The 26,272-nt window shown below is 40.6% G+C and overlaps 1 protein-coding gene across 3 annotated transcripts in view; it reads right to left on the bottom strand.

Annotated features, from left to right (window-relative positions):
- LOC126365851 (transient receptor potential cation channel trpm) overlaps positions 1 to 26,272 on the bottom strand; it is a 1,785,347-nt gene that overhangs the window by 1,486,704 nt on the left and 272,371 nt on the right. For 2 of the 3 annotated variants that reach the window (XM_050008509.1, XM_050008510.1), the window contains exon 2: positions 40 to 147. The exons of the other annotated variant lie outside the window; for it this stretch is intronic. In XM_050008509.1, the coding sequence (XP_049864466.1) occupies positions 40 to 147 (108 nt within the window). The remainder of the gene's footprint in view (positions 1 to 39; positions 148 to 26,272) is intronic. 3 annotated transcript variants of the gene reach the window in all.

Here is a 26,272-nt window from a genome sequence, read left to right as displayed (position 1 = left end):
CGCTACTGCGAGGTTAGCTGAGGTGAGGAGAGTACGTACGAAGACGGAGCCGGTGGTGGAGCGTTGGGGCACGCCGGACACCGCGGCGGCTGCGACGCCCGCCTTCCGAATCGGCCGGCCGTGGGCGCCGGGCTTCGCCACCAGCACCTGTGGGCGGAAACGCACTCCCGGAAACTGCTGCCAGCTAGCACCGCGTGCACCTCCTCCAGCTGGGCCGCAACCTGCCGACCAGCAGCCGCCACAGGGAAGAGACAAACTCACGCCATACGTCGAGGGCTTGACTGCACAAGCCGACTGTTGCTTACGCTTCAGGAGGCATCATAATGTCATATTGGAGTTTTGAACACAGTTAGCGGGCTTGATAACAGCCAGTTAATGATGGTTTCGCCGTTTTGCAAGTGCTCAAATAATTTTGCTGCAATACCGAAGCATGTTTCACCTAACTGGGTTTTCTCTTTTATTTCTCTCAAATACACACATATGCTTAGGTTAGGAACATGTTACATATCTTTTTTTTAAATATTTAAGTTATATGTGCACTTTCCTTTTATTTTATTTTTAAACTGTGCCTGCCCTGCGGCTGCCAACCGAAATCAGCAACAGGTGTAAACTAGTAAACCGTGTCATCTGCAATCAGGAAGGATGTTACGATATCGTCTGCGTTGAACTTTTGTCTATAATTCAGTCTTTAAAATAATTGAAAATGAATTCTCCAAAACTAGTTGCAATAAGTGAATATGTTGTTTAAGTATTTTACACGAGAAGCCTGTTTCGGCTTACTGCCGTTATCAAATGTCGTCTAGTTGGAAGTGAAGACCATATGGCATATGTAGTTAACTGTTTGTATCATGCCTTGCTAAGTGTAATGCTTTTGGTAGTTACGAAACGTAAAAGTACATTTTTGTTAGACATTTTGACAGTTCAGTTTAGATCTTTACTATCTGCCAAAATATCTGACAAAACGTATTTTTATATTTCCTAACTACGAAAAGTAAGATTTGAAGAAAATTCATTACAGACGTATTCTATACTGTGGGACCAACGGAAAATAAATATTTAAAATGAATGTTCATGTAAAAATCATGGCATATGCCCTTTTTTTGGCCTTAACGGTAGTAGTATTTGGCTGGTCCTGAGCTGTGACACGCCTGTTTCTGTGTAGCTGGAAGTGTGGACACCGACAAAAATTCAGAAGAATTTGGAGTAGTTTGTCATTCATGGATGATGTTTAGTATTTTAACAATTTTACTCGTACTCAAGTTTTCTCCTACTCGTTTTCTGACACTGTGCCTTTGATACTGCATCTTTTTATGTTGCTGTGGCCTGGACACACGTTTCAATGCACAAATTTACATTTCTGATGCGCTTCCGCTTGTCGTTTGCGTATTGATTGGTTTTGGTTTGACGTCCGCGAGCTATGAATAGGTTCAATTTGTCCCCCCCCCCCTCTCTTTCTCTCTCTCTCTCTCTCTCTCTCTCTCTCTCTCTCTCTCTCTCTGTGTGTGTGTGTGTGTGTGTGTGTGTGTGTGTGTGTGTGTGTTTTATTTTGTGTTGTCCGACAGTTCGTTGCGAATACTGAATAGTGTTTTGTTACATAGTACTTTCGGTCATTCACAACATTTTTGCCTTGTATGATAGCTTTTTGGAAGTGGTAATTCTCTTCCATTGTTAAAAATAGGTGCCCATGATTACTGTGTCTCAGGATTTGAATGTTTGTTTCCATGCCACTTGGGTGGTGGTTTTTTTAATGAGGTGGAGTGCAAATGTGGAATGTCTTCTGTCACTTTTCACAGCTCGTCAGCATTCTGAGTATCTTATTCTGAAATTTCTACATGTCTGTCTGATGTACACTGACTCACTGTCTTACGATGTTAGCTGGTATATAGCTGCTCTGTTGAATTTATCTATGGTTGTGTTGGGTATTTTGGTACTTCTAATCTTTTCTGCTGCGAGTTCTGTTTTATGTGCAACATTTATTTGTTGTTTTCCTATGATGTTTGTTATTCTGTGCCTTAGTTTGTTGTCAAATGCCACGATTTTCTTGTTGTTCGTGGTTTCTTCATCTTTTGTGCCTTGTGTGTCCTCTGTTCTGTGTTTGTTGCTGTGTGTCGTGGTTGTGACACTGTTATTTGTGTTCGGTGTCAGCTGTATTGCTATTCTATGGTTTAGTTTGTCAACAGTGTTTACATTTTAACTATTTTCTGTGGCGGCCTACCTGATTTTGTGTCGTTCTTGTGTGCGACTACCTTCGTCCATTGAATTCTGTTCAGGGTGTGTAGGAGGTGTCTGAGGCTGGCCTGCTTGTGGGGTGCCTGGAGGTTTTCCCTGAAGTGAATAACTGTTCTGGTTGATGAAAATTTTCTGTACATTGAGAACTGCTGCTTGTGGTTCTTGTTCTCTATCTTGATGGCTAGGAATCTTATTTTTTGTGTATTTCCGTTTCAAGGGTGACGTGTATTACTGGGTGAGCAGTACTGATGCCTCTGTGTAACTGTACTGTCCGATCGTGTGTTTCATCTGTCAAGCAAATAATGTCGTCAACATACCAGAACCAATATCTTACCTTGTACTGTTTTGGTTTTACTTTTTCTTCAAAAATTTTGTTTTCAAAGTGATTAAGAAAGATGTTGGCCAACAGTCCACTTATGGGTGACCACATGAGGAGTTCTCCCTGCTGGATGTAGAATTCATTTTAAATCTGAAATAATTTTGTATTGTGATCACTTTCAAAAGAGCTGTGCTTCGGGATAATGTTCGTCTGATTTATTCGTCTTTTAATTATTTTATTGTGTCTTCATTTGGTATTTGGGTATATACTTATCCGATGTCGAATTAGTACTTCAGTGCAGCGGTAACGAGAGAACAAATGGCAGATGGAATCAGACAGATGATCAGAAAAAACAAAAATACCATCAATGATAATAAAATAATCACAGAGGATGCAACACAATAAGCTGAAGTCACATAGTACTATGGTTACAAGGGTGGAGGAAAGAACTTTGGTCATCATTTATGAAAGACACTATACTGAAAAAAACTTCATTCCATAACAGAAAACCAAATAACAAAACATGATCCTGCTGAAAAATTCAAAAGGTACACCTAAAACCTACTACAAACATCAAATCTACAAATATTATACCGCAGTCGTAGGCACAAGAAGTCTCAAACAAACTGAGAGTAAACCACGGGACAAAATTATTTCAGACTTATAGGTGTATTCTACTGCAACCAACAGGAAGGACTTCCCATGAGGTCACCCGTAAGTGGACTGCTGGCTGGCATCTTCCTTAATCACCTTCACATCATCTTCGAAGAAGGAAAGTAAAAAGTAACATACTGGCACAGCTATGTTGATCACATAGTTAGCTTGATAAATGAAACACATAACTGGAAACAACAGATACACAAATGGATCAATACTGCCACCCCAAAAGCATACACTTGAAACTGAAAAAGACAAAAAAATGAGTTTCCTAGACATCACAATAGAACACAAAAACCACAAACCCCGGTTCTCAGAGTACAGAAAGTCTACATCAACCAGTACAGTTATTCACAAGCCAAACCACCTTACATCCCTCAACCAGGACAGTAGCTTGAGGATGGAAACACGACTGGACAGCTACGAGGGGTTATCATCGTCGTCACTTCCTAGATGTGGGACGAAATATTGCTTGTACGATTAGATGGAAGTTCTCAGCCCAAATCGCTCTAGAGTGCACTGTGCCTTACGTGACTACTCATCCATGGTCGCTGAAAAACGGCTGCTTTGGACTATTACATTTTGGATTTGTGCCGTCGTAATTGAAGCGGGCAGGCATCTGTCTCAGGGAAAATCTTGTGACAGTGTTCAGACCCGTATGTTTTTGTAATATTCCTGGCCGTGCTCTAACTTTCATTTCCTCCCTACCAATCTGCTTACCCAGAAAACAGTGCATATATTTATTGGCAAGCAAGTAGTTGTTATCTTTAATTGACTGTTTATGGCAGTACCTCCAGCAGTCAGTTTCCGAATTCGTGTCTTGCTTCAGCTCCCTTTTAATGTCAAGTGTACAGAACACTAGTAAAATTTTTGTTTCCTGGTTTGTTTCTGCAATTCCCCAGCATCTCTTGTGAGTCCTGATTGTCGTTCTGGTAACTTGACGTTCTTACGTTGTAGTAAGCGGACTGTTGCTAATTTCTTCGTCTGTATTAAGGTGAGTCCCATTAACCGTTGGACGACCTTGTAAGCTGCAGGCAGAATGGTGGCATTTCGCTTCTTTGTACAGAAGCCAGTTCATTAACCGGTGTGGTGCATGTGTTTCTTACTATTAAATTTTCTTACTGTGTAACAGATGTATCACTGTTTGTTGTTGTTGTTGTGGTCTTCAGTCCTGACACTGGTTTGATGCAGCTCTCCATGCTACTCTATCCTGTGCAAGCTTCTTCATCTCCCAGTACCTACTGCAACCTACATCCTTCTGAATCTGCTTAGTGTATTCATCTCTTGGTCTTTCTCTACGATTTTTACCCTCCACGCTGCCCCCCAATACTAAATTGGTGATCCCTTGTTGCCTCAAAATATCTCCTACCAACAGATCCCTTCTTCTAGTCAAGTTGTGCCACAAACTTCTCTTCTCCCCAATCCTTTTGAATACTTCCTCATTAGTTATGTGACCTACCCATCTAATCTTCAGCATTCTTCTCTAGCACCACATTTCGAAAGCTTCTATTCTCTTCTTGTCCAAACTATTTATCGTCCATGTTTCACTTCCATACTTGGTACACTCCATACAAATACTTTCAGAAATGACTTCCTGACACTTAAATCTATACTCGATGTTAAGAAACTTCTATCCTTCAGAAACGCTTTCCTTGCCATTGCCAGTCTATATTTTATATCCTATCTACTTCGACTATCACTAGTTACTTTCCTCCCCAAATAGCAAAACTCCTTTACTCCTTTAAGCGTCTCATTTCCTAATCGAATTCCCTCAGCATCACCCGACTTAATTCGATTACATTCCATTATCCTTGTTTTGCTTTTGTTAATGTTCATCTTATATCCTCCTTTCACGACACTGTCCATTCCGTTCAACTGCTCTTCCAATCCCTTTGCTGTATCTGACATAATTATAATGTCATCAGCGAACCTTAAAGTTTTTATTCCCTCTCCATGGATTTTAATACCTACTCCGAATTGTTCATTTGTTTCCTTTACTGCTTGCTCAATATACAGATTGAACAACATCGGGGAGAGGCTTCAACCCTGTCTCACTCCCTTCCCAACCACTACTTCCCTTTCATGCCCCTCGACTCTTATAACTGCCATCTGGTTTCTCTACAAATTGTAAATAGCTTTTCGCTCCCTGTATTTTACCCCTGCCACCTTCAGAATTTGCAAGAGAGTATTCCAATCAACATTGTCGAAAGCATTTTCTGAGTCTACAAATGCTAGGAACATAGGTTTGCCTTTCCTTAATCTTTCTTCTAAGATAAGTCGAAGGGTCAGTATTGCCTCACGTGTTCCAATATTTCTACGGAATCCAAACTGATGTTCCCCGAGGTCGGCTTCTACTAGTTTTTCCATTCGTCTGTACAGAATTCGTGTTAGTATTTTGCAGCTGTGGCTTATTAAACTGATAGTTAAGTAATTTTCACATCTGTCAACAGCTGCTTTCTTTGGGATTGGAATTATTATATTTTTCTTGAAATCTGAGGGGTTTCCGCCTGTCTCATACATCTTCCTCACCAGATGGTAGAGTTTTGTCAGGAGTGACTCTGCCAAGTCTGTCAGTAGTTCTGATGGAATGTTGTCTACTCCAGGGGCCTTGTTTCGACGCAGGTCTTTCAGTGCTCTGTCAAACTCTTCACGCAGTATCATATCTCCCATTTCATCTTCATCTACATCCTCTTCCATTTCCATAATATTGTCCTCAAGTACATCGCCCTTCTATAGACCCTCTATATACTCGTTCCACCTTTCTGCTTTCCCTTCTTTGCTTAGAACTGGATTTCCATCTGAACTCTTGATATTCATACAAGTGGCTCTTTTTTCTCCAAAGGTCTCTAATTTTCCTGTAGGCAGTATCTATCTTACCCCTAGTGAGATAAGCCTCTACATACTTACATTTGTCCTCTAGCCATCCCTGCTTAGCCATTTTGCACTTTCTGTCGATCTCATTTTTGGGACGCTTGTATTCCTTTTTCCTGCTTCATTTACTGCATTTTTATATTTTCTCCTTTCATTAATTAAATTCAATATTTCTTATGTTACCCCAGGATTTCTACTGTTAATTACAGTATATCAGAAGCTCGTGTAAAAATTTCTTACAATCAACTGGAAGTAATGCTTTCGGAGGCTGAAGTTTTACCTGGTTCATTAAGTTTCATGTAAATTCACTAAAGCTCATTGGCTTTAAAACATGCCAGATGTTCTTAATTCTTTCTTAGCTGAAACGTATTTTAACTGAAACCCTTCATTACAAATTAATATAAAAGCGTTAATAACTGAGCGCAATAGAATTGTCTGGCGATTTAGAAGTTCATTCTATAAAGTGTTACTATTGTATCAAATTTCCGCTTTTTAAGGAGAGGAGAAACTAAAAAACTCTGGGAAGTAAATGTGTCACAGTTTGACAATTATATTTATTTTCTGGCTAACTAACCCTTGTCATTTCCATGTCCATGCCTCTGCTGCCAAGGACCATTTAAGGTAGATGTCAAATTTGTGTCTGTTGTTGATGATTTTTACGGTAAGCACGGACCAATTAAGATAGGTGTCAAATTTGTGTCTGTTGTTGATGATTTTGACGGTAAGGTCGAGGAAATGTATCACCAATTTATTGTCTGGTTCCAACAAAATTTTCATTTTGGGCTGTCATGCACTTAGTGACTTGTCCATTTGGTGGATATCTGAATTATCTTCATCTACTGGCATTATTGTATCATCACCATATCTGCAGTAACAATTTTTAGTCAAAATTGTTTTTGTTTTAGAAACTTTTTCTTCTATCCTATTTAGGAATATGTCCGCTATTGTAGCAGCTATACTGTTGCCCTTCGCCACTTCATTTATTTGAGTATAATTTTTGTTACAAGCTGAAAGTCGTTCTGCTGTAATACTAATTTTAATAGAGGTATAATGTCGTTAGTGCTTGTGATGAATGTTTTGCTGTATAACAGTTAAGTTTGCTTCAGTTGTGATAATGACTCCTTGGATCGGAATATTAATATAAAGATTTGTGATGTCAAACAATACAAATTTTCCATTTTTTGATCTATTAATGCCTCGTATTTTATGTGCCACTGATCTTGAGTTTCTTACTGTGTATTTTCTATTACATTTACAGATTTTTGTTAACTGCTGTATTTCCTGCAAACCATATATATATAGGTGGCAAAATAGCAGGTATATTTCTAAATATTCTCGAAGAAAAATTTTTCGACGACAAATCACTTGACAATAAAAATCGTATATTATTACGTATATGTTATGCAAAATGTTAGTAGACGGAGACAATTCAGACATCCAAAAAATACGCAAGACACCACATGGAATGCATACCAAAATGAAATTTATAGTAAAAAAAGAAAATAACTCAACACGTTTCCTCGGTCTTACCATAAAAAATATCAATACCACACACAAATTTGGAAGCTACCAAAAGGCTGTTACAACAGACAACGCACATTCAGGTCACTAAGAAACGCACAAATACGCTTACTTTCACACCATTATAAATACAATAATAAACCTACTATTACAACGTGACTCTGTAGAAAAAGAAATTAAAATCCTGCAATACGTGGCACAGTAACAAGGCTAGAATCCACAAACAGTCTCGCAACTATATTACAAACATACTAGATCAGTAAAAGCTACTATATGAAATGAAATAACACTTGCAAGAGAAACACCCCTCAAACAGCAGTTACTTACCACCTACATACTTCGGGAAGATATCTCATAAAATTAACTTGCTATTGGAAAATACAGGTATAAAATTCGCTTACCAAACAAGACACAACATTAGTGCACAAACTGATTTTGATAAAACGAAATTATTAATTTACTAGAACCCATGCACAAACAAAATTCAATTAATCGTACATACGTCAGACGGGCACAAACTTCAGTATTAGCAGATACCGCGAACACGTTAGATACAGCTACAAAAATCCATCTACTTTTTTTCCAATACTTAACAACACATAGCAGATAATTTAGAACAAGCTATCCAAATTCTACACGTAGCATCCTAAGTACCTCTAATAACCCTTTTTGGAGAGATGGAAGTCTCTTTATATACCGGTACACACAAATACCTATTGAGGAAATCAACTTCAAACACAAAAAATACATAGACAAATTTATTTAAATCATCAGTCGCGGAACGGATTTAAATAAAAAATATTACGGGACAACCATAGATTACACAAGACCACCAACGATACCACTAGCAAAGATTACCGAAATTACCGCTGGATAAACATAATTGATTGGAGCTATACAATATCGCTGATACATCATGTTGTCAACATTTATCTGGAATTATCACATGATCTCGGGACAACATGGTTTGTTTAAGGCCAATTCACACTGGCCGTTACATCACGTCATGTCAATTCACGTCACGTCGAAATATTTCACAATGCATTTCAATTGGCGGCATACACACAAGCCGTCAAAGGACTGTCACATCACATAACAGTGAGTCGAGGTTTCTGGGGAACAAAGTTTTGGCAGTATCGCCTGTGCTAACATCGTAAGATAACCTATTTTCACCACGATCACTCATGCAATAGGAGTACAGTTAGTCTTTTGTAATTTCTTAATATTTATTTTATTAGTACGCTTTGTATTCGTGCCAAATTGCAAATATTCCGTGACGACCTGGATATTGTTTCCATTCAGTGTTCTGACACAAGCGAGATCAGTAACAGAACAGAGCTGACGTCCACAGTGTACGTTGATAACAACGTAAGTTAACGAGGCGTAAGTTAATGAAGGGAGATCAATAGCAGATCAAAGCTGAGGCCTACAATATACATTAATAAGAACATACATTAACGAAGCAATTTCCAACAAACGACGTTTTAAGTGACAAGGTCAGCTTTAATGAAGGACAAAAGCACAGCTGTTTATGACGTTATGAGTTACTTAAGAAAAAATCGGAATGGGTAAGATAAAAAGGCTCCATTTATTCCTTTATAGTTATTGTTTGAGGTGTTTATATATTTCCTAGCAAAGAAATGTCGACGGTTTGGAACGTTGTTTCACGTCTCAACACTTTAACAAACAAAACTGATCAATAACAAACGTTAGTAAGTTTGCTCCTGCCATTAATAAACGATGTCGTTGTTAGTTCTTCAATTCCAGTGTTATTTTCTGACATTTTTTGTCGCAGATGGTGATTCGTAACTTCAATTTCGCCATCAGGTTCTCGGCTAAGTGAACTGACGTGGTGTGAGGTGACGCGAAGTGGCGTGACATGACGGACAGCGTAAATGCACGCTGGTGTGACTTGACGGACAGTGTAAATGCACGCTGGCGTGACGGTGACGTTACGTAATGCCCGTTTATTTTGCTCTTCAAAGATAAGAGCCCACTTTATTCCATATACAAAATGCAAATTGATATGGTGTCTACAAAATGCACATGCCAAATTGGAAGCTCTTACGAAGGAAATCTGTCTGTACTAGAAGTATAATGACATTCAAAATTTATAGGATGCACTAAGGACAAATCTAAGCCGCCCTGAGATCACATGATCACGGTCGCAATGTATGTTGGCAACATAAAATCAATTCTGCGCATCTGAATGCTCACACCAGAGATATTTTTTACATTGTGGTACATCCGTCAGATAAGCTTTCACATGATTATTACTCTATGGAAAAGGAAGACAACCTGAAAATTATATCAGATAACAAGTCATGTCATATAAAATGAACCGTTATTGCTCCACGAAGCCAATGGAGCGTAATTAAAACAAAGACACCGACGGAATCACGGTAAGGTATCAATTTCATACCCGTCTGACGTATGTAACAACTTTTGTAATAAGGTGTCTAATAAATATTTGCATATAGTGTTAGAAATATTGCAGCAAAATTAAGTGTTATTTACTCACAGATAACCCTGAAGATAACTCTTTGCCGAAATATGCCTTCTAGAGGAATAAAAGGTCTGACTTAGCAGCGTTTTTGGAATCGTGATTACATCACGACATCAAACGACACTTACATCTCGGCGGGCCCAAAAGACAAAAAATTTGTATCTGCGTCTTACAGCAAACAATTACCTTTCTCTAATTTTCACTACGATGGGGTCTGCAGCTGCGATGAATTTTTGAATGATTTCATTATGCCTTCAGATGCCATTCTCTTAATTTCATGTACGATTGTACATTTTCGTCCTTAGGCCATTTACAAGTATTTAAAACGGAAGCTTATACTGTGGATACATTACTGATACTTACGATTTTGACACAGGAGCGAGTCACATCTGTAGATATATACTAGGCGCAATCCGAAATTACAGCCATTTATAAAGTAAGTTATTTATTTTGTGGATGGGTGTAATGTGGGATTTAAACTGCAAATACAGAGCAACACGTGGACATTGAAATACATGCTACTTAATCTCGAAAATGAACGTTATTCACTCTGATTTCAGAGGACTATGTTGAGAATATCTCTGCGCCGCGCCTACTGAAGCATCAAAATTCAGCACATTGTAATACAAAAATTAAGCAGGTTTTATTGACTGCTATAATCATTACTTTACCAAAAATCTGCAAAAGCTTTTTTTACCATAACAAGGGATTAACGCCCCCTTAGCTTCGGACCTTTGTGCAACGTTCGGATATCTCGAGATCTACGACATGTATTGTGATGCAAAGCGAAGATTATTTTCCTGCAAAATCTTGGGTCGTAGCGTCGTTGTCTACCGAAATTCTGTTGGAAATATGTTGCTGGAAATATAACCACATTTTAACGACGTATAAGGGTCCTTATGAAGAACAGTACGGTACTAACGAATTTCTGTTACTTCTTTATTCTATGTTAAGCAAAAGAAGGAAGTGAAAACTGTACTGACCAACTTCGTCATCAAATTTACAATATTCGAATGCTATTTTTGCTCATTCGGTTGAAACCGTAAAATATCGCTCATATCCTCTTCTTAAGGACTGTAAAATTCTATTAAAAAGTGCGCTTTTGCAGCATTCTTGCTTCAAAGCTCTGCACCATTTATCTACCAGCAGTTTTATATAAATTCAATAGATATCCGATTATTTGACGTTAACACAATACGTAACACATTTTTCTTCATACATTCAGCAAAGTGAAATCTCTTGGGAGACGATTCAGTGCGCTACATTAATATCTCGTTAAGTATTAGAATTCATACTGAATTCTTGCAACATTAATAATTGGTACTCTAAAATGGATAGTTGCACCAAATTAAGCCATAGCCCCAATAAGGCCATCCCCTTTATACTGGAAATTTACTGTCCAAGCTACTATGATAAGTTTATCCTAAGCTCTGGAGTAAATTTTTATTGCTGCTTTATGCTCTGGTGATTCTTTTGAAGCATATTTACAGCAGTTTTGAAACATTTCAGTTATTTTTAGATGTGCTTGTTAGAAATGGTAAAAACATATGCGGGAAGGACGAAAAGTTGTGTACAGACCCATAAAGTCACATTGGATTACTTGAGCTCTCACGCCTGTTTTCCATCCCACGATTTATTAACTGAATTTTAACTGTTTAATTCGTTTCCTGTTATTATTGTAGGTGTCTCTGCCTGGTGAAGCCGATCTAGCTGGTGGATAGAAAATCAAAAATCTGATCTCTCTAAGATCTATGTGAAACGCCCCCAGAAGGGAAAACTTGGCAGCCCTTTCAGAATCTGGTGGGAAGTCCTTCACCGATATCTTAAAAACCTCTGAAAGGAAGAAAGGTTCCACTCAGTGGAGAAAAAGAGTGAGTAACACGCGATCAAAGTAATCCGAAGTTTATTACGAGAGAAACTTTGAACTTCAATGTGAGGAAACCAAAGACAGTGCCAAAAACTTCGAGGAAAACTTCACAAGCACGCCCCAGCATCACAAAATCGGATGCATCTACAAATTGGTATTGCTACACCTGGACTGTGAACTTCGTAGCAGGTATAATTCAGTATTCCCTGTGTGGACCATATGTTAATGAGCCTTGTGCCAGGATCGACAAAAGAAACACTGTTGAAAACAGTTATTTTGTTGCCGTATTGTGAATTCTTATAGTTCAAGTCTGAGTCCTAAAATTTGAATTTTTCTTGTCGCTTTTCTTTTAATGCGTAATAGATATTTTTGCTGTTTATTCAGCTTTTCAGTGTCTTCAACCCAGCCTGTCGAAGACATGGCCTTATTGGGGTACATGAAAATATGAAACCTCTACCTCAAATAAGAATAATTCTTCTTTCGTTCTTCAAGTTTATACTGTATCTGTTGCTATGGCAATCTCATCCTTGGCCTTTTCAGAATTATTTGCCCTACCGGAGTACTTTTCTTTTTTGAAATCCCGCTTATGAAAAGCTACTTTTCTTGTTGTTTTGTGTTCATATTTGCTCTACAAACAGAAGGCGTATGATCACTTACATGTAAGTAACACATTTTTAACGTTATTATCAGCGTATTACAGGAGAGTTTGTAACTATGATATATCTTGATTTAAAATCTCATACTCGATTCTTGCTCGGCCGTTTTGGCTTAATAGGCAAATGCTTGATAAATATCAGGAAGCTGAAATTCGCCAATACCAAAATAAAAGTAGTACATAAAGTGGCAGCCTAAACGGAAACGCATATTCATTGAAAATGTTGCTAATTTTAAAACACGTAAAGCAGTCACGCAGAATGATTTTACACAAACAGACTCCGTCCTGAAACCTATTAGCTCTTATATTAAACAGTGTTAGAGAATGTAAGGGACATTTTGCTGATGGTTTTAAGAAGGGACACTTATCCGTTAGTGGTCCGTCTCCATGGTCGTAGAAAAACGTCAACTTACGTTTACAGGTGTCGCGCTAGTACTGATGCTTTGCTACAATACAATAACAAAATGCACGGCATATGATGATTATTCATCTCTGTCACCCCCTCATAATCCGCAATGGCGCTGTGATAATGGTATAAGATATGCGTCGATGAATGGCGGACGTTGAATCATGAAAAAGAGCTCGTGATCTCTCAGGTTTGCTCGTAGGTGTACTTTTTCAGCGAGGCTTTCCTTGCCTGATAGAGTGTTCGTGTGCTATTGACCTGCGTCCTTAGCACTAAATTTGTTAGTGACAGCCGGTGATATCTCAAGCAGTGAGATAGGGGCCATGAGTCAGGGTGACCAGGTTTTCTGCGTACTCGTAACCAGCGTGCCGAGGAAACTAGCTGACTCTCTTTACAAAATTCCATCGTAAATTTTATATTATGACGGATAGAGCAAACGTTTCCGTGACTCAAGTTTGTTTTTCGACCCACGTGGTCTGACCACAAAAGAACTAATAGAAACGATGTATACAGAAGTTGGTGGAGCCTACTAGGTTAGCTTTAAACTGTTCCATGTACAGGTTCGTCACTATAGGCGATAACAGGCTGGTCATCACCGCGCCGTCGGTTTGTTCATAATGTTTCATGTTCATGATGATCTGCTGCTTTCTCTTCTTCGTGCTCTTTCTCTTCTTCTTCTGTACTTCAAGCAGTAAGCCTGCCTCTGTTATAGTGCCTGTCTCTTCCTTGGCCCTCCCACACTTTTTCGACCTACCGCATTATAATTTCTTACTTTATATTTTAGAATGCCGCACTTAATTCTGTCGGGATGAGCAAGCCATTTTCGTCTGCTGACTTCAATTTGATTTCTCACTTTATATTTTATGTTCAGTGCCTTTCTAATGTCTCTGTTTCTCATTCTGTCTAGTATAGCCTTCCTCTCATTTTAGCTGCCTGGATGTCGCTTTCTTGTCGTTTGTGGATGACCAGCTTTTCTCTTCCTTAGTGTGAGGGCGGCCATTACATCATAAACCTTCATTCCTGTTTTTTCCCTTGATTCATAAGTACCTGTTAATTACTCTACATATGTTTTCAAATTTTTCTGCTTTCTGTCTGTAACATCCCCCCCCCCATGAACCATGGACCTTGCCGTTGGTGGGGAGGCTTGCGTGCCTCAGCGATACAGATGGCCGTACCGTAGGTGCAACCACAACGGAGGGGTATCTGTTGAGAGGCCAGGCAAACGTGTGGTTCCTGAAGAGGGGCAGCAGCCTTTTCAGTAGTTGCAGGGGCAACAGTCTGGATGATTGACTGATCTGGCCTTGCAACATTAACCAAAACGGCCTTGCTGTGCTGGTACTGCGAACGGCTGAAAGCAAGGGGAAACTACAGCCGTAATTTTTCCCGAGGACATGCAGCTTTACTGTATGATTAAATGATGATGGCATCCTCTTGGGTAAAATATTCCGGAGGTAAAATAGTCCCCCATTCGGATCTCCGGGCGGGGACTACTCAGGAGGATGTCGTTATCAGGAGGAAGAAAACTGGCGTTCTACGGATCGGAGCGTGGAATGTCAGATCCCTTAATCGGGCAGGTAGGTTAGAAAATTTAAAAAGGGAAATGGATAGGTTAAAGTTAGATATAGTGGGAATTAGTGAAGTTCGGTGGCAGGAGGAACAAGACTTCTGGTCAGGTGACTGGAGGGTTATAAACACAAAATCAAATAGGGGTAATGCAGGAGTAGGTTTAATAATGAATAGGAAAATAGGAATGCGGGTAAGCTACTACAAACAGCATAGTGAACGCATTATTGTGACCAAGATAGATACGAAGCCCACAGCTACTACAGTAGTACAAGTTTATAAGCCAACTAGCTCTGCAGATGAAGAAGAAATTGAAGAAATGTACGATGAAATAAAAGAAATTGTTCAGATAGTGAAGGGAGACGAAAATTTAATAGTAATGGGTGACTGGAATTCGAGTGTAGGAAAAGGGAGAGAAGGAAACATAGTAGGTGAATATGGACTGGGGCTAAAAAATGAAAGAGGAAGCCGCCTAGTAGAATTTTGCACAGAGCACAACTTAATCATAGCTAACACTTGGTTTAAGAATCATGAAAGAAGGTTGTATACGTGGAAGAACCCTGGAGATACTAAAAGGTATCAGATAGATTATATAATGGTAAGACAGAGATTTAAGAATCAGGTTTTAAATTGTAAGACATTACCAGGGGCAGATGTGGACTCGGACCACAATCTGTTGGTTATGACCTGTAGATTAAAACTGAAGAAACTGCAAAAATGTGGGAAATTAAGGAGATGGGACCTGGATAAACTGAAAGAACCAGAGGTTGTACAGAGTTTCAGGGAGAGCATAAGGGGACAATTGACAGGAATAGGGGAAAGAAATACAGTAGAAGAAGAATGGGTAGCTCTGAGGGATGAAGTAGTGAAGGCAGCAGAGGATAAAGTAGGTAAAAAGACGAGGGCTAGTAGAAATCCTTGGGTAACGGAAGAAATATTGAATTTAATTGATGAAAGGAGAAAATATAAAAATGCAGTAAATGAAGCAGGCAAAAAGGAATACAGACGTCTCAAAAATGAGATCGACAGGAAGTGCAAAATGGCTAAACAGGGATGGCTAGAGGACAAATGTAAGGATGTAGCAGCTTATCTCACTAGGGGTAAGATAGATACTGCCTACAGGAAAATTAAAGAGACCTTTGGAGAGAAGAGAACCACGTGTATGAATATCAAGAGCTCAGATGGCAACCCAGATCTAAGCAAAGAAGGGAAGGCAGAAAGGTGGGAGGAGTATATAGAAGGTTTATACAAGGGTGATGTACGTGAGGACAATATTATGGAAATGGAAGAGGATGTAGATGAAGACGAAATGGGAGACACGATACTGCGTGAAGAGTTTGACAGAGCACTGAAAGACCTGAGTCGAAACAAGGCCCTCGGAGTAGACAACATTCCATTAGAACTACTGACAGCCTTGGGAGAGCCAGTCATGACAAAACTCTACCAGCTGGTGAGCAAGATGTATGAGACAGGCAAAATACCCTCGGACTTCAAGAAGAATATAATAATTCCAATCCCAAAGAAAGCAGGTGCTGACAGATGTGAAAATTACCGAACTATCAGTTTAATAAGTCACAGCTGCAAAATACTAACGCGAATTCCTTACAGACGAATGGAAAAACTGGTAGATGCGGACCTCGGGGAGGATCAGTTTGGATTCCGTCGAAATGTTGGAACACGTGAGGCAATGCTGACCTTACGACTTATCTTAGAAGAAAGATTAAGAAAAGGCAAACCTACGTTTCTAGCATTTGTAGACTTAGAGAAAGTTTTTGACAATGTTGACTGGAATACTCTTTTTCAAATTCTAAAGGTGGCAGGGGTAAAATACAGGGAGCGAAAGGCTATTTACAGTTTGTACAGAAACCAGATGGCAGTCATAAAAGTCGAGGGGCATGAAAGGGAAGCAGTGGTTGGGAAAGGAGTGAGACAGGGTTGTAGCCTCTCCCCGATGTTATTCAATCTGTATATTGAGCCAGCAGTAAAGGAAACAAAAGAAAAATTTGGAGTAGGTATTAAAATTCATGGAGACGAAGTAAAAACTTTGAGGTTCGCCGATGACATTGTAATTCTGTCAGAGACGGCAAAGGACTTGGAAGAGCAGTTGAACGGAATGGGCAGTGTCTTGAAAGGAGGATATAAGATGAACATCAACAAAAGCAAAACGAGGATAATGGAATGTAGTCAAATTAAATCGGGTGATGCTGAGGGAATTCGATTAGGAAATGAGACACTTCAAGTAGTAAAGGAGTTTTGCTATTTAGGAAGTAAAATAACTGATGATGGTCGAAGTAGAGAGGATATAAAATGTATACTGCCAATGGCAAGGAAAGCGTTTCTGAAGAAGAGAAATTTGTTAACATCGAATATAGATTTATGTATCAGGAAGTCGTTTCTGAAAGTATTTGTTTGGAGTGTAGCCATGTATGGAAGTGAAACATGGACGATAACTAGTTTGGACAAGAAGAGAATAGAAGGTTTCGAAATGTGGTGCTACAGAAGAATACTGAAGATAAGGTGGATAGATCACGTAACTAATGAGGAGGTATTGAATAGGATTGGGGAGAAGAGAAGTTTGTGGCACGACTAGAAGGAGGGATCGGTTGGTAGGACATGTTTTGAGGCATCAAGGGATCACAAATTTAGCGTTGGAGGGCAGCGTGGAGGGTAAAAATCGTAGAGGGAGACCGAGAGATGAGTACACTAAGCAGATTCAGAAGGATGTAGGTTGCAGTAGGTACTGGGAGATGAAGCAGCTTGCACAGGATAGAGTAGCATGGAGAGCTGCATCAAACCAGTCTCAGGACTGAAGACAACAACAACAACAACATCTGTAACATCGTCAGATATTATGTGACATCATATCAAGGATAATTAAAGTAACCGACATGTTCTACTGCTTTGTTATTTATCATTTCAGTTCGCTTAGAATGTAAATTACTCTTTGTATGTTTGTTTATTTCCGTGTTGATATTGTGATATAGGCTCCACAAAAATATCATAGATGTCTCTTTTATTCGTCTATTACACATAAGGAACATAGCTTTCTATCCAAGCAGTAAATCACGTACGAGTGTATCCTTTAGCTCTCCATTTTTACTCCTTTATAACAAGACTGTCGTGTTTTCGTATATCTCTTACGGGCGGTCATTAAATGAAGTGAGTGCCTACTTTTCGTCTTCATGTCCAACTTAATCTTCGGATTTTTCCGTATCAACAAACGATAATGACAAAACGTAGGTTATGAACACAAATAACGGATTGAACTGAAAGTGAGATGCATACAATAACCTGCGTGAGTTCACTGACTTCTAAAAAACAGAACAATACTGGCTGTTTATGATAACAGTAACAAACTTGAATTTTTCATTTGTATAATATCTTGTAATATACTACTTTGTCTTGACTCAACATCGAACAAGAATTTTTTTATACAACAGGAACGTATAACAACTGTAAGTATGCGACATCGGCTTTGAGTCACATATTATGCACAGCAGCCATTCCTCAGACTGCCAGGTGGAAGCGACAGTACGGCTGTGGCAGGGAGAGTGGTGGCGGGATGACATCATTCCCTTCCTAATCCAAGGTATTTTCTTGGAATTACGTCAATCACTAAGCTTCTAAATTAGAACAACATACATTCAGATCTCCCAGCACAATCTGTGTCACAGACACAGTCCCTTTAACTGTTCAGAGATGTCACTAAACCCGGCCAAGATATAAACAACCATGCATGAGTAGCGCCTATTATAAAGAGGGAGCTCAACAGCCGATCAGTTCCAGTCATTCTACCAGGAAGGAGGTATACGGCTCGTGTTGTCTGCAATTCAGCCATGCCTAGACTGTCAATAGCGCGGCTAGATCGCGTCGGCTTTGTTACTTAGGAAGGGCTCTCAACAAGGGAAGAGTCCAGGCGTCTCGGAGTAAACCAAAGCGATGTTGTTCGGACATGAAGAAGATACAGAGAGACAGGAACTGTCGATGACATGCCTCGCTCAGGACGCCCAAGGGCTACTAATACAGTGGATGACCGCTACCTACGGATTATGACTCGGAGAAATCCTGACAGCAACGCCATCATGTTGAATAATGCTTTTTGTGCAGCCACAGGACGTCATGTTACGATTCAAACTGCGTTCAACAGGCTGCATGATGCGCAACTTCACTCCCGACGTCCACGCCGAGGTCCGTCTTTGCAACTACGACACCATGCAGCGCGGTACAGATGGGCCCACCAACATGTTGAATGGACCGCTCAGTATTGGCATAACGTTGTCTTCACCAATGAGTGTCGCATATGCCTTCAACCAGACAGAGACGTGATTGGGGCTAGTGTACGATACGTGAAGGCCGTCCCTGACTGATAGTGCAACCACATCGGCAGCATATTGGCGAGGCATTCGTCTTCATGGATGACAATAGCGCTCCCACCGTGCAAATCTTGTGAACGACTTCCTTCAGGATAACGATATCGCTCGACCTGGGATAGATTGAAAAGGGCCGTTTATGGACGACGTGACCCACCACCCACTCTGAGGGATCGCCGTTGAGGAGTGGATCAATCTGGACCAATAGTGCCTTGATGAACTTGTGAATAGTATGCACGACGAATACAGGCATGCATCAATGCAAGAGGACGTGCTACTGGACATTAGAGGTACCGGTGTAAACAGCAATCTGGATCACCACGTCTGAAGGTCTTGCTGAATGGAGGTACAACACGCAATGTGTGGTTTTCATGAGCAATAAAGAGGGCGGACACGATGTTTATGTTGATCTCTGTTCCAATTTTCTATACAGGTTCCGGAACCCTCGCTGGCCATTAAAACTGCTCTGTCGATCACAGCGCAGTATTTTACTCGCATTTAAAACAGTCTATCTTTCGGGAGCTGAACGAGTAGTAGAATGGCAAATCTGAGACGATTCCTTCAAGTACTCGGCGATATCGAATTGAAAATCAAGTATGCTGACGAAAAAGAAACTTCATTCTTTATGTCTTGCTACAGCGAGATGGTCAGATTGCATAGACTCATTTTGCATCATAGCACATCTATACAGCCTTAACATAATACGAAGCTTGTGCAGTCACGAAGTATCGGCTGCAAACAGACCAGCACAGCGCCGCGAAACGATATCAAGAAAGCGCCCAACTGCGCGCCAGTGGAAAGAGCGGACAGCGCCAAACATACAAGACAACATAGTTCAGCGCCACCTGTCAACGCTGACTTAACGAGCCGCCCATAGCTGGTCGGGCACAGATCTGTCGCTGACTCCGAGAGCATCAGTACTGAGTAGTATGAAGACGACACCTAGCCTGCGCTTTGCAAGCAGCAATAGTATACAGAAGTAATTGCATTTAGGAGGCACGGAAAGCATATCAAGCCACTTCTCAACGATAAGTAAAATTGTTTTGTTTTCTTTTTATAAATAAAGTGTACTAATTTGAAACTGTATGCACAGATCATTTGAGATTCTTGCCACAGGCCATCATAACGTCTCTCCTTCCTTGTTTGAGTCGGTGCTGACTCCGACAGGAGCCGATACAACAAAGCTAACGTTGAAAACCCTGTTTGACACGAATCCTTCCAAGTACACATGACACTGACGTCTACTGTATGTAATAGCTCGACTGTCTATCCATGATGTACGGCGCTTTTGTAAGGCTCTGAGGCGTTCATATTATGTGGACGGTCTCGTTACAGCTGACAAGCCTCCCATACTGACAGCACAATGATGCGAGACTTCGCGAATGGGTTGCATCCTAGCACGCACCACCTAGATACGTATTTCTTGTATAGCTTTTGCATGTATGCTAAAGGGTTCTTGATCGCTAGTATCGATTTTTGGTTTATTTTTCCCTTTTATATGTGACTATTCCCCAACTGAAACAAAGCTTAGTATTCGCTTTGCGAGTTTCGCTTCTTGTTACTTTTCCATGTTACCAGTACATGTATGAGCGAGTGTATACTGCACATTTAGCGTGTTTACAGAAGACACGTAGCCACAGAAGTACCATTGAGACGTTAAGTGAAGAACAACATAGCGTGCGCATTTCTACTCGACAAACAGTGCACTGGACTGCACTAAATGACCAAACAAAGACCCAGGGCACTGTTGTTGTTGCGTTCTTCAGTCCTGAGACTGGTTTGATGCAACTCTCCATGCAAGTCTATCCCATACAAGCTTCTTGATCACCCAATAACTACTGCAACCTACATCTTTCTGAATCTGCTTAGTGTATTCATCTCTTGCTCTCCCTCTACGATTTTTATCCTCCACGCTGCCCTCCAATACTAAATTGGTGATCCTTTGATGCCTCAGAACATGTGCTACCAACCGATCCCTTCTTCTAGTCACGTTGTGCCACAAACTACTCTTCTCCCCAATCCTATTCAATACCTCCTCATTAGTTATGTGATCTATCAATCTAATCTGCAACATTCTTCTGTAGCACCACATTTCGAAAGCTTCTATTCTCTTCTTGTCCAAACTAGTAATCGTCCATGTTTCACTTCCATACATGGCTACACTCCAAACAAATACTTTCAGAAATGACTTCCTGATACATAAATTTATATTCGATGTTAACAAATTTCTCTTCTTCAGAAACGCTTTCCTTGCCATTGCCAGTCTACATTTTATATCCTATCTACTTCGACTATCACTAGTTACTTTCCTCCCCAAATAGCAAAACTCCTTTACTACTTTAAGCGTCTCATTTCCTAATCGAATTCCCTCAGCATCACCCTACGTAATTCGACTACATTCCATTATCCTCGTTTTGCTTTTGTTGATGTTCATCTTATATCCTCTTTTCACTACACAGTCCATTCCGTTCAACTGCTCCACCAAGTCCTTTGCTGTTTCTGACAGAATTACAATGTCATCGGCGAACCTCAATGTTTTTATTTCTTCTCCATGGATTTTAATACCTACTCCGAATTTTTCTTTTGTTTCCTTCACTGCTTGCTCAATGTACAGATTGAATAACATCGGGGAGAGGCTACAGCCCTGTCTCACTCCCTTCCCAACCACTGCTTCCCTTTCATGCCCCTCAACTCTTATAACTGCTATCTGGTTTCTGCAGAAATTGTAAATAGTCTTTCACTCCCTGTATTTTACCCCTGACACCTTTAGAATTTGAAAGAGAGTATTCCAGTCAACATTGCCAAAACTTTTTCTAAGTCTACAAATGCTAGAAACGTAGGTTTGCCTTTGCTTAATCTCTCTTCTAAGGTAAGTCGTAGGGTCAGTATTGCCTCACGTGTACCAATATTTCTACGGAATCCAAACTGATCTTCCCCGAGGTCGGCTTCTACTAGTTTTTCCATTCGTCTGTAAAGAATTCAGGTTAGTATTTTGTAGCCGTGACTTACTAAACTAATAGTTCGGTAATTTTCCCATCTGTCAACACCTGCTTTCTTTGGGATTTGAATTATTATATTCTTCTTGAAGTCTGAGGTTATTTCGCCTGTCTCATATATCTTTCTCACCAGATGGTAGAGTTTTGCCAGGTCTGGCTGTCCCAAGGCCGTCAGTAGATCTAATGGAATGTTGTGTACTCCCGGGGCCTTGTTTTGACTTAGGTCTTTCAGTGCTCTATCAAACTCTTTACTCAGTATCATATCTCCCATATCATCTTCATCTACATCCCCTTCCATTTCCATAATATTGTCCTGAAGTAGATCGCCCTTGTATAGACCCTCTATATACTCCTTTCACCTTTCTGCTTTCCCTTATTTGCTGAGAACTGGGTTTCCATCTGAGCTCTTGATATTCATACAAGTGGTTCTCCTTTCTCCAAAGTTCTCTTTAATTTTCCTGCAGGCAGTATCTATCTTACCCCGAGTGAGAAAAGCCTCTACATGCTTACATTTGTTCTCTAGCCATCCCTGCTTAGCTATTTTGCACTTCCTGTCAATATCGAAACTGCGGGGTAAATTATAACTGAATATATTTCAGAAATAAAAAAAGAAGCGGAAGGTCTAAGACTAATACTTCACAGCCTCTCACTTAGTCACAAGGAAACGCTCTAAAACAAAGAGAGAATTAGCAACCCATTTATTCCGTTAAGCAATCGAGAGATCCTGTATTTGGCAGTGAAAGTATGTGTTTAATTCACCTCGTATTTCCTTATACCGAAACTGCAATATCGTACTAATGTTGATGATAGTAAAAAATGTTTATCGAACTGTTCGTTAGTTATTAAACACACAGTTTCCTATAGGCATTAACCAAAAATTCAATATGTTGCAACAATATGTACATACTCGAAATGGATTACCCAAATTTCTGTTGGTACAGCAATAGTCGCCTGTAGTGGCCGTGCGGTTCTAGGCGCTACAGTCTGGAGCCGAACGACCGCTACGGTCGCAGGTTCGAATCCTGCCGCGGGCATGGATGTGTGTGATGTCCTTAGGTTAGTAAGGTTCAAGTAGTTCTAAGTTCTAGGCGACTGGTGACGTCAGAAGTTAAGTCGCATAGTGCTCAGAGCCATTTGAACCATTTGGTACAGCAATAGCATTCCTAGAGTAAATACATAGTGTGCTTATACCGTACAATGAATCCCATTAATCCAGTTGATAATATGACAAGATAAATTATACATGGTGAACCTAAATAAAAGGAACAAACTTCAGGGACGGGTTCATAACTGGAAATGGGTGAAAAATGTCCTATGAACATGTGTCCGAAAATGCATCGTTGCCACGTTAGATGGCGCTGACGAATATCATTTCCTTTGACGACGTGCCGTGTGTTTCTTATGTGTTGCAGGCTGTGTGATTGACGCAGCAAACAGTAAGCTGCAGAATGGTCTGGTATCTATGTCGGGAACAAGCCGAGATGGTGTCTCTGTGCGCAAGCAGATGGAAACGCTGGAGAGGCCAGATTCTCTCACTGACAAGAACTACAACACTCCCAACCCTTTTTGGGCGTTTGTGTGATCATGGGCCGTTTGAAACACGTGATCGCGTGCATCGTATTGAGGCCACTTTGAACATCTGTTGCGACGTGGATGCGACGCAACTCTGTACTGTGTTCCGGGACGATTTGTTGTCGTTGTACGCACACCGTGCATTTCCGGACACATGTTCATAGGACACTTCTACCACACTTCCAGTCAGGAATCTGTCCCTCCAGTTGGCCGGTTTTATTAACTTCCCTTGTATAAGCAAACTCCCTTGGATTAGTATTATGTCATCCAAAGTTATAAAAAGACGTGAAACTCATAGATAGTACAACTGATGCGCAATAACAGTGACTTGATTTTCAAGTAAGAACATCAGAAAACCTGTTGTGGATATAAATTCCAGTTTGTCTATGAGCGACCGCTCTTTCTTTTTGTCACAGTTCTGCTAAATACTGTCGTATCCAACACGGAGTGCCAGTTATTCTGTATGTCTGTAATCTTCCTGGAAACAGCTATACCATCAACGGGATAGGACAGAGGATCGGTGCTCGCCCAGACATCCCATTCTGGGGAACCACTATCTCGCGCTCCACGCCTGTGCCATGGAAGGGAGCACCCCGTAATTACGAGCTACAATGGATACAGTTTCGCAGCGATGCCGCTGTGAGATTAAACCTGAATCGCTGTGTTAAACACAGCATGCTCCAAGGCAGACGCAGGAGAAGCCACTGCGCGTGTTTCCTTACTTCATGGTCATTGGTACGCGAAAATACAGGGTCCGAAAAAGGACAATACATGAGAGCTTTAATAAAAGCAAAAAAAGCGTGTTTGGTGTTTTTGCTACTCTAATGGATAGTTTGGGTGAATTGCGTCTATTGTTACTAATTTGTGTTGAACTCGAGGATTAATTTTTCAGTAATTGCGGAGTAGTGTGCGAGAACACTAAATATTACGTGAGCGAAAGTAAATTGTAATTTAATAATCTTGTCGTTTGGAGAGCTGTATCATTTCTTAAAAATGTGTAATCGCTACATATTATAAATTAAGAGTCCCCCATCGCGTTTTCCAGTCTCTACGGGAAGGCTGATCTCAGGAACTGGTGTAGCGATTTTGAGACAGTTATGACTAATACATTACCTGGGGAAAAATGGCCAGGTGCGAGCAGCACTCGCAAAACCAGGGTCCCGTATAAACGTAATTGTGTGTGTAGGCAGATGATCCATTTCGAGAATCGAGGATCTGTGCGATTCTGGTCTGCGACTGAGATCGTCCCCAGGGATTCCATTTTCGGTAATATTTTAATTTCAAATCTGAAGTCGGTTAATATATTTTTTTTTTTTTACACTGAAATCATGCTGCTAGGGAAATTACACGATTACAGACCAACGGGAAGTACCCTACAAGTTCTAATACGTGAGTTTTCGAGTATTAAAATATGTGACACGAAAGGCGGCGTCGTTTGGCTGCATTGTCTTAGAAGATAACGTTTATTTTTCCGCCAAGGGAGCATACCATTGTATCTGACATAAATTTCAACTTGATATGTCTACCTGTTCCTGAGAAAGAGGTTTTTGAACAGTCGAACAGAAAGAATGACTGACAGATAGACTGACAACAAAGTGATTCTAAACTGAAGAGCCAAATCCTGCAGGGTTTTCCGTAAATCCGCGAGTACGAGAGGATAGAGATCTCTTGTGAACAGCATGTTGCAGGGCATACCAGATATATACAATAATGTTCGTCACTGGGGAGTTGGATGACCAGCAGAAGAGTGTTCCTGGAGCCACTCAATTTTGGACGTATGGGGTGCCGCCTTGTCCTGCTGGAATTACCAAATTCCGTCGAAATGCACAATGGACATGAATGGATGCAGGTGATCAGACAGGATGCTTACGTATGTGTCACCTGTCAGTCATATCTAGACGCATCATGGGTCCCATATCACTCCAACTGCACACGCCCCACACGCCTCCATCAACTTTAACAGTTCCCTGCTCACATGCAGGGTCCATGGATTCATGAGGTTGTCTCCATACCCGTACTCGTCCATCCGCTCGATACATTTTGAAACGAGACTCGTCCGACAAGGCAAAATGTTTGCAGTCATCAACACTCTGCTGGGCGGGGTAGCCGCGCGGTCTCAGGCGCCTTGTCACAGTTTGCGTGGCTCACCCCATCGGACGTTCGAGTCCTCCTTCGGGCATGGATGTGTGTGTTGTCCCTAGTGTAAGTTAGTTGAAGTTACATTAAGTAGTTTGTAAACCTCAGCAGTTTGGTCCCATAGGAACTTCCCAAAAATTTCCAAAAATCAACAATCCAATGTCGGTGCTGACAGGCCAAGACGAAGCGTAAAGCTTTCAGCAGTGCAATCATCAAGGGTACATGAGTGGGCCTTCAACTCCGAAAACCCACATCTATGATGTTGAGATGAATGGTTCGTTCTTGCAGGATCTTTTTCCAGAAGCAGCGATGTCGGAGATTTGATGTTTTACCAGATTTCTGATATTAACCGTACACTCGTGAAATAATCGTATGGGAAAATCCCCACTTCATCGCCAACTCGGATATGCAGTGTCCCATCGCTCTTGCGCCGACTATAACACCACAGTTAAACTCATTTAAATCTTGATAACCTGCCATTGTGGCAGCAGTAACCAACCTAACAACTGCGCCAGACACTTGTTGTCTTATATAGGAGTTACTAACAGCAGTGCCGTATTCTGCATGTTTACACATCCCCGTATCTGAATACGCGTGTCTATAC

This window comes from Schistocerca gregaria, chromosome 4 (genome assembly GCF_023897955.1).
Source record: "Schistocerca gregaria isolate iqSchGreg1 chromosome 4, iqSchGreg1.2, whole genome shotgun sequence".
Taxonomy (NCBI): domain Eukaryota; kingdom Metazoa; phylum Arthropoda; class Insecta; order Orthoptera; family Acrididae; genus Schistocerca; species Schistocerca gregaria.
The sequence above is the reverse complement of the archived record's forward strand: the minus strand, read 5'-3'. Positions and strand labels throughout refer to the sequence as shown.